We start from the raw sequence: 13803 nt of genomic DNA on the forward strand, positions 1-13803 counted from the left end.
GTCAAACATTGGATTGTGTAGATTAACACCAGGTCGGGATGTCGTCAGTGGGATTTAACCTGCAAACCGAGGTGTACGGTTACACACCCGCACACCTGCTACCCCCAGTGTCCTTTTGTCTGCAGGCTCAGCATCACTCAATAAGATTGGCCATGCCTCTGTAGGGTTCACTATGACATTTTAAAATTCACTTCCTGATATTCTTGAACCTTTACAAACATATTGGGAGTGCTATTGAACACCTTGTTGTAAACATCTCTCGGTTGTCGGCCTACCATCTTCAGAAGGAAATGATTTTGTGACCATCTAAGTACTAAATACATCCATCAATCCACACCGCTTTAACACTCATTAGAGCGACCGGGTGAGCTGGAGGCGGGGTGATCTTAGACTAGTCACAGGGACAAAAGCAGGAATTCCTCCATATTTTGAGGAAATTTAATTTCTACGCCCCATGAGACTTTGTATGTTAAGGTACTTTAAGAACTCTCCATGGTGCTAGTTCAAAATGTCGCTTTTTTTTTTTGCTGCAAGTTCAACTTCATCTGGTTGATAGTACAACAGCTGTGTCAGACATTTTTAAATGCTATGGAGGCTTATGATCTTTTTGAAAAAGAACCGAAAAAGTGCTGTCAGCATCAAAGTGTCCAGAGTCATTTTTCTCTGTTAATTTACCTTTGAAAACAATTCCGATGACTCTTATGAGCTGATATTGGGCTTAGCGGCTAGCTACTAGCCCATATTGCTGTCAATGTAAGGGATGGATGGATGGATGGATGGATGGATGGATGGATGGATGGATGGATGGATGGATGGATGGATGGATGGATGGATGGATGGATGGATGGATGGATGGATGGATGGATGGATGGATGGATGGATGGATGGATGGATGGATGGATGGATGGATGGATGGATGGATGGATGGATGGATGGATGGATGGATGGATGGATGGATGGATGGATGGATGGATGGATGGATGGATGGATGGATGGATGGATGGATGGATGGATGGATGGATGGATGGATGGAATATTAGATGTTTTGTTGTGTTCTTAATTAGTGACTGAGCATAATTTCAGGATGTGGATATGTTGACGTTTGTGATGGCAATAGTAACTTAAACCGGGATGCATCCATCCAACTTGTCCTTTACGGAAGAGCATTAGGGCCAGTGAAGAAAAAAAAGGGGCGTCACAGGATTCAGACTTTTTTTCTCAGGATTCTGCCTTTAAAGTGAGAATTCTTACTTTAAAGTCAGAGTTCTGAGAAAAAAAAAAAGCCAGAATCCTGTCACCCCACCTTTTTTTCTTTACTGGCCCTAATCCTCTTCCGTTGCATGTGGACCATTTATTTTCCACTTCTTTTAAAGGTCATCTATTTTTTTGCCTTTAATGGCACCATTAGCCAACCCGGTGCCCTTGAACATCCCTGATAAACAGACGCATATTGGAATGGAATCCAAGTAATGGTTCTTTAGAAAAAGTGACCCGAAGTAAAAACTTTTTAATGACTTGTGATCAAACATTTCAGCCATCATCTGCAGTGACAAGGTTTCATTGGATTTGCTCAACACAATTTGTCAGAAGAACTAGGCTACTAGGCTCATGCTCGCTTGTCGGCAGCTTCAAGGATGGTGAAGGCAAAATTTTTGGCCTCCTCTAATAATGCTGACACTCTGGACTGAGTCTGCAAAACAGGATAGGACATTAGGTGACTGGGAGATAAACTCACATACATTAACATATTTAGTAGCGTTTATGAATTAAGTGTTGGATACAGCAACCGGTTGAATTTTCTTGATTTTTATTTAGTTTTTTTCCCACCCAGATGCACGTGTGACACTATGGTGAAAAGGTCTCTGGCGGCTCATTCCATTGGCACGTGCAAACCTACCTCCATCTTGAAATTGTCATCAGTAATGTCTTGAAGGTTGATGATGACGTTGTAGTAAGCCCCGAAAACTGCCGTCTCCAGCGCTTTTACTGCAACCTGGAAGCCACACAATCAAAGGTGCTTCCAGCTCAAACATTTCATGATAGCAAAAGACCAATTTCTTCTCTGCCTATTGCCCACCTGAATATCTGATTTGCAGCTGATGTTCCCGTACAAGACAAGTTCTTTAAGTGATGGCCAGAGGGTGCTAACCTTCTCAGCCAGCGCCAACGGAACACTCACTGCTTGCTTCAGGCCCTCCTGCAAGGCCACCTCTCGCCTGTCAAGACAAGAAACATCATCTAGGTAAATGAAATGTCTCCATGCGGCTGCAAGGTGAACTTAAGTATTTCTACCTTTTTACTTCCTCCTTAGAATTTTTGGGCATCTTGAGCGCTGCCTAGAGTCGAAACAGAGTTGAAGCACAAAACCAGAGATGTTCTGAAAGATCACTGGATTGTAAAAAATACGAATAATGAGAAATCCAACACAGAAAGTGAGACCATGTAGCTGTTGAAGGCAGATGAGTCACTGTCAACCATGTCCAGCAGCTCATTCATAGCGTGATGAAACGGAGGTATCAGTCTTCTCATCACACCGTCCACAGCTTCAAACTGCCTCTTTCCGTATGTCATTTGGCCCACCATGGCAGCGAGCGCCGCTCCCTGCAGCGTTCAAACTGTCATCATGCGGAAAAGATTTAGCGAGGTGACCATTTTTGGGTCGTATGCAAAATTACCAGAGCAGCCACGGCGGCGGAGACTGAGCCTCCGCCAGGAGCAGCCGTCCGAGCGCCAACGCTGCGAACAAACTGCTGCAGGGAAAGAGACGCCAGGCGGCCTTGGTCCTGCGACGTCACCATATACCTGGCGGGAAGGAATGAAGTACAAATACCAAGTGAGGCACTTTGGAGTCCAGCATGATGAACTTCACATCAGTGGTTATGAAACTCACTCAATTATCCGCTCCTTTGCTTTGAACGGACCCAGTGAGTCAAGGCCCAGCTTGCTTATCACCTGATCACAAACGCAAGGATTTAAAGGTTAGAAACCCGAGGAGCCGTGTGACGCAACTCTTGAGGTCAAGCTTTCCTCACCAGTCGCACTTTATGCTCTTCTTCAACGATGAAGAGTTTGTCCCTAGCTATGTAGAAGTCTGCAGCATCCAGAAGAGCTTTGAGAGGAATCAAACCAACAATCTGGGAGCCCACGATGGGCAGCTTTAGATCCTGAGGGCCAATAATCATTGTCAGTGGAAGATACCTGAATATAAACGTCGTGTTAACTCCCAGCAGTTCTGAACGCAACGTAATGCGGAACGTCTGACCTCTGCAGCCTTGCAGATCTCCTCATAAACACAGTGGAGAGGCGTTAGCTCAAAATCCAGGATGTTGGTGGACACCTGAGCGATATTGGACTCATCCAAGTACCAGCCGATGGCTTGAACCTTTTTCAGCAACCCTGGCTGGGATGTAGTCAAACGTACGCATATGTATCTGGTCACTGGGAGTTCATGAGAAAATGACATGTTGGTCATCACTAAGGGAGTATCATGAAGTTCCAGAATTGCACCTGGTCTTTTCCTCTGCCCTGCTCTCTTATGTCCAGTGCGATGCGATGCGCCTGCTCCTTGGTGCCAATCACGTTTACATTGTAGGCGATGAGGAACTTCCGTGCGCCTGTCACCGTGGCACCCCATGATGCCACAAAGGTGGCGGGTCCAAAGTCTGGAGCCCACTCCTTCTGCTTCAGCTTGACGGCAGAAACATAGTTGTTTTCAGCACAATTAGAAAGGAATAAGAAATTATGTGACAAATGATGACAATGAAAGTAGTTATCGTGTGAATTTTCTACATGTATCAGAGTTTTCCAAACAAGGCATATTTATGATTTTCCATGATAAAATTCTTACTGCATAGCATCAGAAAATGTCATTAAATAGGGTGAAGCCCTGTTAGTCACAGGAAATGGCCAAATCAAATGGCAAACATCCACAAATAATTGCTTTCAAGGTCGTACCTTGTCTGCTAAAGCTTCATACTCGCCGGCTCTCACAGACGGAAGAGTCCTCCGTGCCTCGCTTCGCGCTGCTTCGCCGTAAAGAAACACTGAGAAAACAACATTGTTTAGACTCAGTATTTATGTTGGCTTTTCTTTTCAGGACAAACCTGGCACATGCAACATGTCCGCCAGTTTCTGTCCAAAGATGTTGGCGCAGCGGACGCAGTCTTCCATACTGACGTTCTGGACAGGAATGAAAGGACAGACGTCCAGCGCTCCCATTCGAGGGTGTTCACCTGGACGGACGAGTACGTGTCAAGTAATGCATGCACTCATTCTCGAACAATTAGATTCCTGAAACTCACTCCTCTCTCCGGTATTTATCAAAATGAATCTTTTGCCTCCAGTTAGTTCAAAATGTAGTCATGCAAACTAAACAGATGTCATCGCATTACTCCAATTTGAGCATTAATTTGGAAGTTGGACTTCGGGCTGTTCAAACTTGGAGGCTCACAATTTAATGTGACTAGGCCTTCTTCATGAGGGCACACTGACGTTTTGACAATTGGGGACAAACTCTCAATCACTTTAACTCACTTTTATACACTAGACTGGCTTTTATGTGATATTGACCCCCCCCGGAGATGATGTCCAGTCAGTCACATTGCGGATTCACCTGAGTGGCGAGTCATGTCAATGAGATTGAAAGCCTGACGGGCAGCATTGAGCGCCCCTTCCACAGCAGCTTCAGGAGAGCCCACAAACGTGTAGACGGTCCGGTTGGTGGAGACGCCGGGGTCAACATCCAGCAGGGTACATCCGGGTGTGCTGCTAATGGCCGACGAGATGGCGTCAATGACCTGAAAGTTGACAAGGGTGAGAAAATCCATTTCTCTCATCCATTTTTTTACATCTCTCAAAGCAGAGGTTTTCAAATTTTTATGGATTTATGGAGGCCTTAAGGGAGAGAACTGTTTTCAAGGACCTCATCAAAAACGTCAATCAAACATAACTACTCCTGTGTACCCTAAAATATCATGGGATTCGAAAAAATGTCTCTTTGTTTGAAAAAACATAAGATAATGAAAAAGTTTTTTTTTTTTTAAAGAAACAATAGTAATGCTCTGATAATATCAAGGAAAAAATATTTTTTTAGAAAAAAAAAACATTTAAATTGTGTGAAAAGTTGTAAACTATTTAAGTTCACCAAGAGAGTCATATTTTAATGAGCACATTTTTTTTTTTTTTTTTACCTTTTATTCTAGAAAAGTAGCATTTATTCGTTCCCGGAAAAGAAACAACAAACGAGACATCAGACAATTCTACAACAACTAAAAAAAAAACTGACCTCTTGATTTTTGCCTTCTGAGAAGTTGGGGACGCATTCAACCAGCGCAGCTGCCATAATGCCTTTACACTAACCTCCGTCAAGAACTAGCCGGATTCATCTGTTTGCTCCCTGAAACGCATATAAACACACAATTTCAGCTGAATCATTAACAGCAGGTCATCGCAAATGTTGTGTACACAGCCAGAGAGCTAGCACCCCTGCAAGGTAGTAGATGCACTGCAACCAGACAGTGCTAAATGTTTAATCAATTGGTAGAATGTCTGATCAAAGTTCATTCAGCTCCTTGCAATATGTAACTCCAGTTTGAAAAACATCATTTCATGTGCAAGTCAGTGATTAAAAAGATGCCAAACATTGCCACTTTTTGGAGGGAACCAAGTAGCAAAGCTCAAACCGCCATGCTCTCATGTTTACATCTGACAGACTGGAATCTTTAAGAGAAACATGATTTTGGCTGAGGTCAAAAGTCCCATTATCCCTTTTGGTTCAACATAAACTAGAAGCCTTTGAAATGAGAAGACAACAGTCTTTTTATCCTGTGTGTGTTTTTTGTTAAAACTGATTATAACTGTTGTGTGTGCGTATAGTATGTGACACAACAGTTACTTTCGATCTGTTTACATTTGAGCCGCCATAGGAAAACAGGAGATGAATGTTCTGTCCATGTTACGCCCAGGGTCAGAAAACATGCATGTTTGTTTGTTTTCAAACTTTACAGCTCTCGTGACACTAAAAGGAAGGTTAAGAGGGAAAGGATGTGATTTGCCCATATTCACACCTATGGACAATTTAGAGCAGGGGTGCTCATAAAATAGATCATCAAGTACACGTAACCCACAAAGGGAGTGTTGGTAGCTCTGATGGCATTTAACTCAATCCAAGCTAGCCCTCCCAATATGCTTTTGGGAAATTATGCAAAGTACACAAACATATTGCGTATGCATACTGTAAATAGTTCATATTGTAAAAATAAGAGTTCATTGTAAAAAAAAAAAATACTAATAAGAAAAAATTTTTTTCTTATTTATTTATTTATTTATTTATTTATTTATTTATTTATTTATTTATTTATAACAGTGTTGAACCTAACACATCAAAATATATGACTAATAGAATTTTGGAAAAATACGTTTCAACGTCAGTGACGGAGTGAATCTACGCAAATTACGCACGTTGTTTACGTAATCTAGTGCAGCATCTGAATTTTTGGACGCCTTCAAAATGCTCCTTAACATTTTTTGGGGAAGATTTATAACCTTTCATGAGGGACAATGACAAAAGTGTTAGTACATCATTGGACTTTTTTTGGACTATTTTGGAAACGTCGAACGCGAACAACTTTTGCGTGGGGTCGGGGGCCAGCTTCACGCAGGTGAGCCGTGGCGGGCTAAATAGCTGACGGCTAACTATTTTTGATAGCTATAGCTAGCGAGCGACCAGCAGCAGACATGACCGAGTCCGGGAAAACAGTAGGTAAAATCAAGCACGAAAGCCGTCTCCTTCCCCTCTGCAAAACGCTTATGGACTATTAGTCTGGGATGAATTTTGTGCAGTCATTCAGCTGCTTTTGTGGTCAACATTTTGGTGTATTCTAACGAAGAATGCGGATGCCGACATATTTTACTATACTAATCTAATCCGTGCGATTATTATGAGTAGTTTTGCCCTTTGTTTTATTTTACAATTATTTCGTCAAACGTTAAAACCACACCTCGCTAATACGGACATGAAAATATTGATAAAGAGCGTATGTGCATTATGTTGAACTTGCTATTACAATATTTGTCACACAATGACGTTTTCTTTAGAATCCCCAAGAAGACGTCAGTAGAAACCTCTGACTCCATCCACCAACGGTTACACTCACCGCAGAGCCCCGCGTCCAAGTTCATGGAATCATGGTGATCTATTATTAATGCTTTTGAAGGCATTCGTAGTGAGCTCCAGAGAGATTGTGTAATTTTTTTTTTTTTTTATTCAACTCGATCAGAAACCTGGACGCGGGTGGAGTCATGGCAGCCTCTATCGTCAAAGGTTAGGAAAGCGCCTCCTCCCGGTATCACAATAAATGATAGTCGGGCGATATTTATTTGAGTATCTTTTGTTTGTGTTTATGACAGCGCCCATGGAAAGCTGTCTTTTAAAGACACTGTCAGAAAGCTGATGGGATTGGAAAGCCTGCACACCGAAACATCCTTGACCACTCGCACAGCAGCAGGGGGCAGTTACAGCCAGTCGCAGGTGTCAATAGAAGCTCCATGTCCTTCAGTTAATTTGCACAGGTGAGTTTGCTTGTTTAAGCAAAACATTGTGACAGTTCTCTGAGCTTTCTAATATTAGCCTGAGTCATCTGTGGATATTACAGGAGTTGTTGATGCTTGTGTATGTTTTGCTTAAAGCTCACTTAATTGTTGGAGGTCTCATAATTGCCTAAGTTATCAGAGATGGTGCTACACTGGGGCTAAGATGAGCTATCGCCATGGCAGAAATCTGTGTAGTCCCAGAAAAGACCCCCATGGCCTGCATTTTATTTGATGTAGTAATACCTCAACATCTGAAATTATTTTTTTCCGGGACCTTGAAGAATACAAGTAAAACCAATGTTCTAGCAACAAAATAGTAGTAAAATGAAAGGTCACACGTATGTTGGATTTTTGTTCAAATGGTAAGACACAAATGTGTTCGAATTACACTTATGTTGGGCAGTTTGTATAGTTGGGCAATCGGGTGCCGAGGTATTACTGTATGAGAAATTGCGTATATTTATAAATTAATTTTCCAGGCATCCTTTTTATCGATCAAGCTGATCGATTAAGTCATTTATTTTTCAGGGTAAATTTGTGTGACTACTTTGAAATCATAGTTTGTGGTGGTATATTTACATTTTCAACTACTGTATTTTCCGCACCATAAGGCGCACTTAAAAGCCTTTAATTTTTTCAAAATCCAAAGGTGTGCCTTTTAATAAGGTGGGCCTTTTGTGTGGACCGAATTCCAAAATCTGTAAATGTTGTTGTGTGGCTGCCGCCACATGCGGGAACATAATATGCAGACGTAATATGTAGACCCAAAGAACCAATCGGAGGACATTACGTTCTACGTAAAATGGGTAGATCGGGGCGGTAAACCATTCAGAATTGTGTTTTTATATCCAGTGGAACGTTAAATATATTATTAGTTCCTTTTGTATTTTGATGCACATGAGCTGCTTGGCCAATGTTGCACATGGAGACGAATACTATTTTAGTAACCTTCTAACCAAAGTCAATTCCGTAATGAATTTTCACTAAGCTACTATTGTCGATTTTGTCCACCAGATGGCGCCCAAAGCGCGCCTCAGACAGATATCCACAGCGTGTCTTGGCCTCAGAGTGTCTTGCTCCACAGAAGAGTGAAAATATAAGCGAGAGTATGCTTGTCGTTTCTTGCAATAATCCAATTGAAAGTTTTCCGAGTTTAAAATGCAAATGTTTTCTTTACAGGATTTTGTTCACCGCCTAAACGCATATCTTTGGAGGCGCATGACTCCCTGGCTGAGCTGAGAAGATTTCCACATGATGGGAGGTTGAGTTCCTCCTCCCCATGTTACAAAACAATACAGGGAGCTGATATGCAGAAGGTGACTATCACTGAGCATGTAACAGGTTGCTGGGATAGTCTGTCAAGATGCTTCCTAAAGGATTGGTCTGTCTTTTGCTTTCTTCCCAGACTACTTCAGCTACAAATGAAGAGTCTTCCTCACTGGAGACACCACCTCATGCCCATCGAATCGTCAACAGGAGGTTCGGCAGAAGTAAGTCAAATGAGGAGCCGGGGCAGAAAGAGAGAGATATTTGGATGGCCTTCAGACAGAAGAAGCAAACAAACAGAGTGGCTGGGCTTCATTCTCGGAGAAAGAAACAGACCCGATCAGAAACAAGTGAGTTGCGAGCAATCTCTGCCACCAACTTCCTCGCTACTACCAATTTGTGTCTCAATGATTCTGCTTTTCAGTTGTTTTATCCAGTGAGGACGACGAACCAGATGAAGGTGATGAGAACAAACCGATTGACCAGACAGCTCAAATACCTCACCAGACACCAGGAGTAGACCCACAGCAGCCACCCTTCCTAGAGCTGGAGTTTTTGTCCCTTCACACCGGCTTGATGCGTACTGATGCCAAAGGAAAAATGATGGTGAGATGTAAAAATCACTTCATAAAGTATCCTGTTGGGCAATGACAGGTTGTCTGTCAGGAATAGCAGAAACATTTGTTGGTTGCAGTGGTGGTTGGTGGCAGACAAACCACAGAGATAAAATAAATAAATAAATAAGACAAAAAACTCGTGACCGGATTCTTCTGACCAACCTTTGCCGCAGTCCTCACCACCTTCAGAATAAAGTCACACTAACTGCTCGGCCAAACCTCCGCGACAAGTGTGTCCAATTGAGAATGAGTAAGGTTCTAACTAACCACATATTGGTGTCTTTGTGTCCAGATTACATCGAGCGGAATCGTCCTCCCGCTTAAAGGTATCCAACTTTTCCTCACAATGGCCCACTTGTGTTTTGGAATGTCCGATATGTCTGTGCCTCTGTCCAATAGGAGAGGATGAAGGCGAGGTCACTGTGGTTGCATCACAATTGAGAGGCTATGGTTTATGGGATGGCGCTGTAGCTTTGGGTGGGACTCTGCTAGATGATCTCGTTGGGACTGCTCCATCGCTGCTTTTCCTGTGGGTGACGGATGCTCAGGCCAGTGCGCTACACAGGGAGTTGACCATCATCCACAGCACTAGTGCCTCAGGTAAAATCAGGAGGGGGGTCATCAGTTAAATGAAACTGAAACCCACACTGGCCACTATGAGACTGTTGAAAGCCATTTTGGGAACCCATAACTTGCCAATTATAAAATGTCAATTTTTATATAGCCTACCCTTACCTTGAGTTGTGCAGATGACGCATGACAGTTTTCTGTCAATTGTACATACTACATTTATAATTTTTGGTGGAGGTGTGCAGTCATTTGTTATACATTGAAAGCAAATCTTAAGTGGCAGACTGTGTTTAGCTGTGGATGCCAACTGCTTTCAATAATTAAGGAGATATGTCTGCTGTCTCCCATGTGAACAGAGGAAGTTGTTTTTTGGCACTAAAAATCTATTCCCGTGGCAGAGGTGATGTAATAATAATGACTGTAAATGGTTCTTAGGACCACCATGCGCCCTTCTTTTACTGGTGATGACAAAGCAGCTTTCTGAGTGCCAGGCGGCACTGCTGGCATCTATGTTGGAGATGACAGAATTCAGGAATGGTCGCTCCTCTTCATCTGTGGGCCTGACCTCCCCCCTGAAGTGGACTGACGGGCTACTACTCATCCAGAATTGTCCCGCACCTCTGGATGAGCATCTCCTTCATCTGCTGGGTCAGTCACCGGTAAGACTAGCCTCTTGTCATCTCGTTGTCGTCGCGTCAGTTGTGGTTCACCTCTCACGTGGGATTGTGTTTGTCTACCAGGACATGTCCAAGCAGTTGAGAAGAAGCTCCAGAAATCAGACCTCTGCTCTGCAGCTGGCAAGCAGGTCAGACTGTCTAAATTTTACCTGTGTCTGGTTAAGAACCATACTTTGAAGCATTTTATGACTGTGTGACATTATTTGCCGGACAGGTTGATTCAGTATCCGCCGGCCCCCTCCAAAGGCCGGATCACAGTGACAAAGGAAGATTTGGTTTGTCTGGAAAGTGGCCAGTTCCTCAATGATGTCATCATTGACTTCTACCTCAAGTGAGTTAATAGGAAATATCAATTATAGGTAAGGAGTATCACCCGCATCCACTCGCTTATGTCTTCACTCAGATTCCTCCTCGTGGAGGGTGGGGCCCGCGCCATGGCTGAACGAAGTCACATTTTCAGCAGCTTTTTTTTCAAACACCTAAGCAGACGGCAAAACTCCAGCGATGGTTCTGCTGTGGTCTCGTAAGAAAAACATATCTTATGTTTGATTAGGAAATGAAAATGTAACCACAAATACGTGTAGATGGTGTGATGACTTTGTTTTCAGAGATCAGTATATGCGGCACCGGAGGGTGAAGACGTGGACTCGCCATGTTGACATTTTCAGCAAAGACTTCCTGTTTGTACCCATCAATGAGGAGTGAGTAAAGTTGGCAAGAAGTCCCCAAAATGTTTATTCCAACCCTTTTTTTTCCTGCTCACATCTCACTGGATTTTTGCTGCAGAGCTCACTGGTACCTAGCGGTGATTTGTTTCCCGGGTCAGGATGGCAGCCATTATGAGCATCGTACAAGTAAGCCCGTTTACAAGCTACCTTTTAATTGAATGGTAATAGTCTTCAGTGGCTGCTTGCGTGACATGTTAATATGGAGTGGCACTTTAACGTGTGATCTCTTGTCTTAGGTGGAACCAGGAGCCGCAGTTTGAGATCAGAGCAACCGCCGGTAAATATCACAAACAAATGAACAAAGATGGAAGGATTCATTAATTGATGCATCAATTTATGTTTTTCCAATCCAATCTTACTATAAAGACTCAAGAAATTCTCCTTTGTGTGGGACATACTGTATTATGACTCCATCAGTTTTCAATTCAAAGTCAATTATTCAGTGTATCAATGTTTGAGTTTTACATTAGAATCAGGCTTGACAACAGTCAAATAAATAGAACATTTTAGCATGAAGAAGCCATCATCCAATTTACTGTAGTCTCAACTTGTTGACGTGACATTAATCATATCTCTGCAGAAATCGATTAACTTCCCTGCCTTTTAGTGTTTGTTAGCATTTGAGCAAAGATTAAAATTGAATGTTTTTTTTTTCCCAGGCATGTACAGAGCAAGGATGCACGAGGGAGATTACGTCGACGCAGTGAGTGTTGTGCCAAACTGGTGAATAAGCTCCATGTTGCAGTCTTTGGTTTTGACCGTGTTTCTTGTCCCCCCCACAGGCCGTGCATCCTGGTCATGGACTCTCTGAATGTGGGGCAGCATGAAAACGCTTGCAAGCTTCTACGAGAGTGAGCGTTTATATTAACCAGCAACATTTACTGTGTACCTGGAAAATATTCAAAGGTGTTCCGAGTGCTTCACTTTTTCAACGCTATGTTACAGCATTATTCTTAGGATTACAAGTCCACCTAATATATATATACAAGGGGATTTTTTTTATGTATAAACCTTTTCATGTTGCCATTATAAAAAAAAAAAGGAATGAATTTCATTTTAGAATAAGCCAAAGTAGGGAAAAGTGAAGTGCTCTGAACACTGGATAACTGCAGTCAATGGGAGAAGACATAAATATGTTTCTGTAAGCCACTTGTCAATCTTGAGCAGTGGTTACTTTACAAAGGTCACCTGAGCATTAACAACGGTGTGTGCAGCTACCTGCAAGTGGAGTGGGAAGAGCGTAAGGGGTTGCGTCGCGTCTTCACCGCCGACAGCATGCACAGCTACAGCTGCAGTGTCCCGCAGCAGGACAACAGCAGTGACTGTGGTTTGTACCTGCTGCAGTATGTGGAGAGCTTCTTTCAGGTAAATAGATACCATAAGAACACACCTCAAACATGCCATAACATTTGGTTTTGTTTTTGGAATCTGACCATGTGGCTGATGTACTCAAATTCCGTACTTAGGTAGCAGTACTAATACTCGTTTAAAAATGATAATAATAATAATAATAAGTAGTGATCCAATTTATGGAATGAAATAAAAGTTAAAAACAGACTCAAAATGGATGTTGTCTTTCAAAAAAAAATTACTCACATTACGCTCTCACAGGGAAGAAAAATAAACATGGTACTGTAGGTTAAGCACTTGCTCACACTGGCTCAACTTTTGTGCCAATTACAGGTTGAGTTTGTGAACTAAGTAACAAGAAATGCTAGCGTAGTTCATGCAAACTGAAAAAAAAACCCACTTTGTATGTGTGTTTTTTTTTTTTTTTAGATTAGCCAAAATACTTTGGAATATGAGAAGCTTTTAAACTAGGGTCAAGAAAACGCCTTCATCAATTAGATCAATCTGAATCAGTCGCTGATTCCTTTAATGCGCCCTGATTCATGATCCTCCATGTTGTTGCTGTCCCTGGTTATCAATCAGTCAAGATCTCTACCACACGACTTTTCTCCAAAAGGGGGTAAAAGTAAAGTCATATTGATGACCTGTTGCTAAAACGTCCAACTGCTGGTGCGCAGGCAGTTTATTAAGTGTTTTACTGAAACAAATACGAGTCCGTAACACATTCATCAATTCATATCTTTGGCTCCCCAGAACCCTGTGGTGCACTTTGACCCACCTGTGGCTTTGGGTCGCTGGTTTCCGAGACAACGTGTGCGACAGAAACGTGAGGCAATACGGCATTTGATTATAAGGCTTCACAAGAGTCAGTCACAAGCTGAAAAGATTTGAAGATTGTACAGTATTTTTGTTTGATATGTATTTATAATTTTGTTCAGAGATACACAATAAAACACTATTCAATTATTATTTTGAATCGTTTCACGATTCTTCAATCATCAGTTT

The 13803-nt window shown here is 42.3% G+C and overlaps 2 protein-coding genes across 6 annotated transcripts; one reads left to right on the forward strand and one right to left on the reverse strand.

The window, feature by feature from the left end:
* Positions 1–1487: 1487 nt before the first annotated feature.
* On the reverse strand, positions 1488–7319 carry ftcd (formimidoyltransferase cyclodeaminase). Of its 2 annotated transcripts, XM_088365707.1 has the most exons (16): positions 7155–7319; positions 5285–5395; positions 4613–4796; positions 4104–4232; positions 3955–4043; positions 3508–3687; positions 3263–3400; positions 3033–3164; positions 2891–2952; positions 2676–2802; positions 2440–2601; positions 2293–2336; positions 2180–2216; positions 2078–2096; positions 1898–1993; positions 1488–1690 (listed from the first exon to the last, which is right to left on the reverse strand). In XM_088365707.1, exons 2-15 carry the CDS (start codon positions 5339–5341, stop codon positions 1917–1919), a joined length of 1437 nt encoding a protein of 478 aa, XP_088221833.1. In that variant the 5' UTR covers positions 5342–5395; positions 7155–7319; the 3' UTR covers positions 1488–1690; positions 1898–1916. The 2 variants fall into 2 exon arrangements, with proteins under 2 accessions (XP_088221833.1, XP_088221825.1); XM_088365699.1 differs by having other exon boundaries at positions 2078–2216; positions 7155–7318.
* LOC148402048 (sentrin-specific protease 7-like) lies at positions 6602–13774 on the forward strand. Of its 4 annotated transcripts, XM_088365691.1 has the most exons (22): positions 6611–6760; positions 7096–7188; positions 7278–7321; positions 7408–7569; positions 8605–8696; positions 8770–8906; positions 8996–9206; positions 9281–9462; positions 9766–9799; positions 9873–10073; positions 10479–10702; positions 10784–10848; positions 10935–11051; positions 11124–11243; positions 11329–11421; positions 11507–11574; positions 11685–11725; positions 12108–12151; positions 12231–12299; positions 12663–12736; positions 12786–12813; positions 13552–13774. In XM_088365691.1, the coding sequence occupies exons 2-22, from the start codon at positions 7186–7188 to the stop codon at positions 13643–13645; spliced, it is 2103 nt and encodes a 700-aa protein (XP_088221817.1). In that variant the 5' UTR covers positions 6611–6760; positions 7096–7185; the 3' UTR covers positions 13646–13774. The 4 variants fall into 4 exon arrangements, with proteins under 4 accessions (XP_088221800.1, XP_088221817.1, XP_088221791.1 ...); XM_088365674.1 differs by having other exon boundaries at positions 6602–6659; positions 12663–12813; XM_088365665.1 differs by having other exon boundaries at positions 12663–12813.
* Positions 13775–13803: the final 29 nt, after the last annotated feature.

The sequence above is a fragment of the Syngnathus floridae genome, chromosome 2, assembly GCF_059516105.1.
Source record: "Syngnathus floridae isolate MCC-2025c chromosome 2, RoL_Sflo_1.0, whole genome shotgun sequence".
Taxonomy (NCBI): Eukaryota; Metazoa; Chordata; class Actinopteri; order Syngnathiformes; family Syngnathidae; genus Syngnathus; species Syngnathus floridae.

Excerpts from the sequence above, each read along its gene's own strand:
- ftcd (XM_088365699.1), bottom strand. The coding sequence starts at position 5,341 with ATGGCAGCTGCGCTGGTTGAATGCGTCCCCAACTTCTCAGAAGGCAAA. Across the intron at positions 4,797-5,284 it reads CAGAAGGCAAAAATCAAGAG|GTCATTGACGCCATCTCGTC; the intron begins GTCAGTTTTTTT and ends GTCAACTTTCAG. Across the intron at positions 3,165-3,262 it reads AGATCTGCAAGGCTGCAGAG|GATCTAAAGCTGCCCATCGT; the intron begins GTCAGACGTTCC and ends ATTGGCCCTCAG.
- LOC148402048 (XM_088365674.1), top strand. Across the intron at positions 7,570-8,604 it reads CCTTCAGTTAATTTGCACAG|ATGGCGCCCAAAGCGCGCCT; the intron begins GTGAGTTTGCTT and ends TTTGTCCACCAG. Across the intron at positions 8,907-8,995 it reads AGGGAGCTGATATGCAGAAG|ACTACTTCAGCTACAAATGA; the intron begins GTGACTATCACT and ends CTTTCTTCCCAG.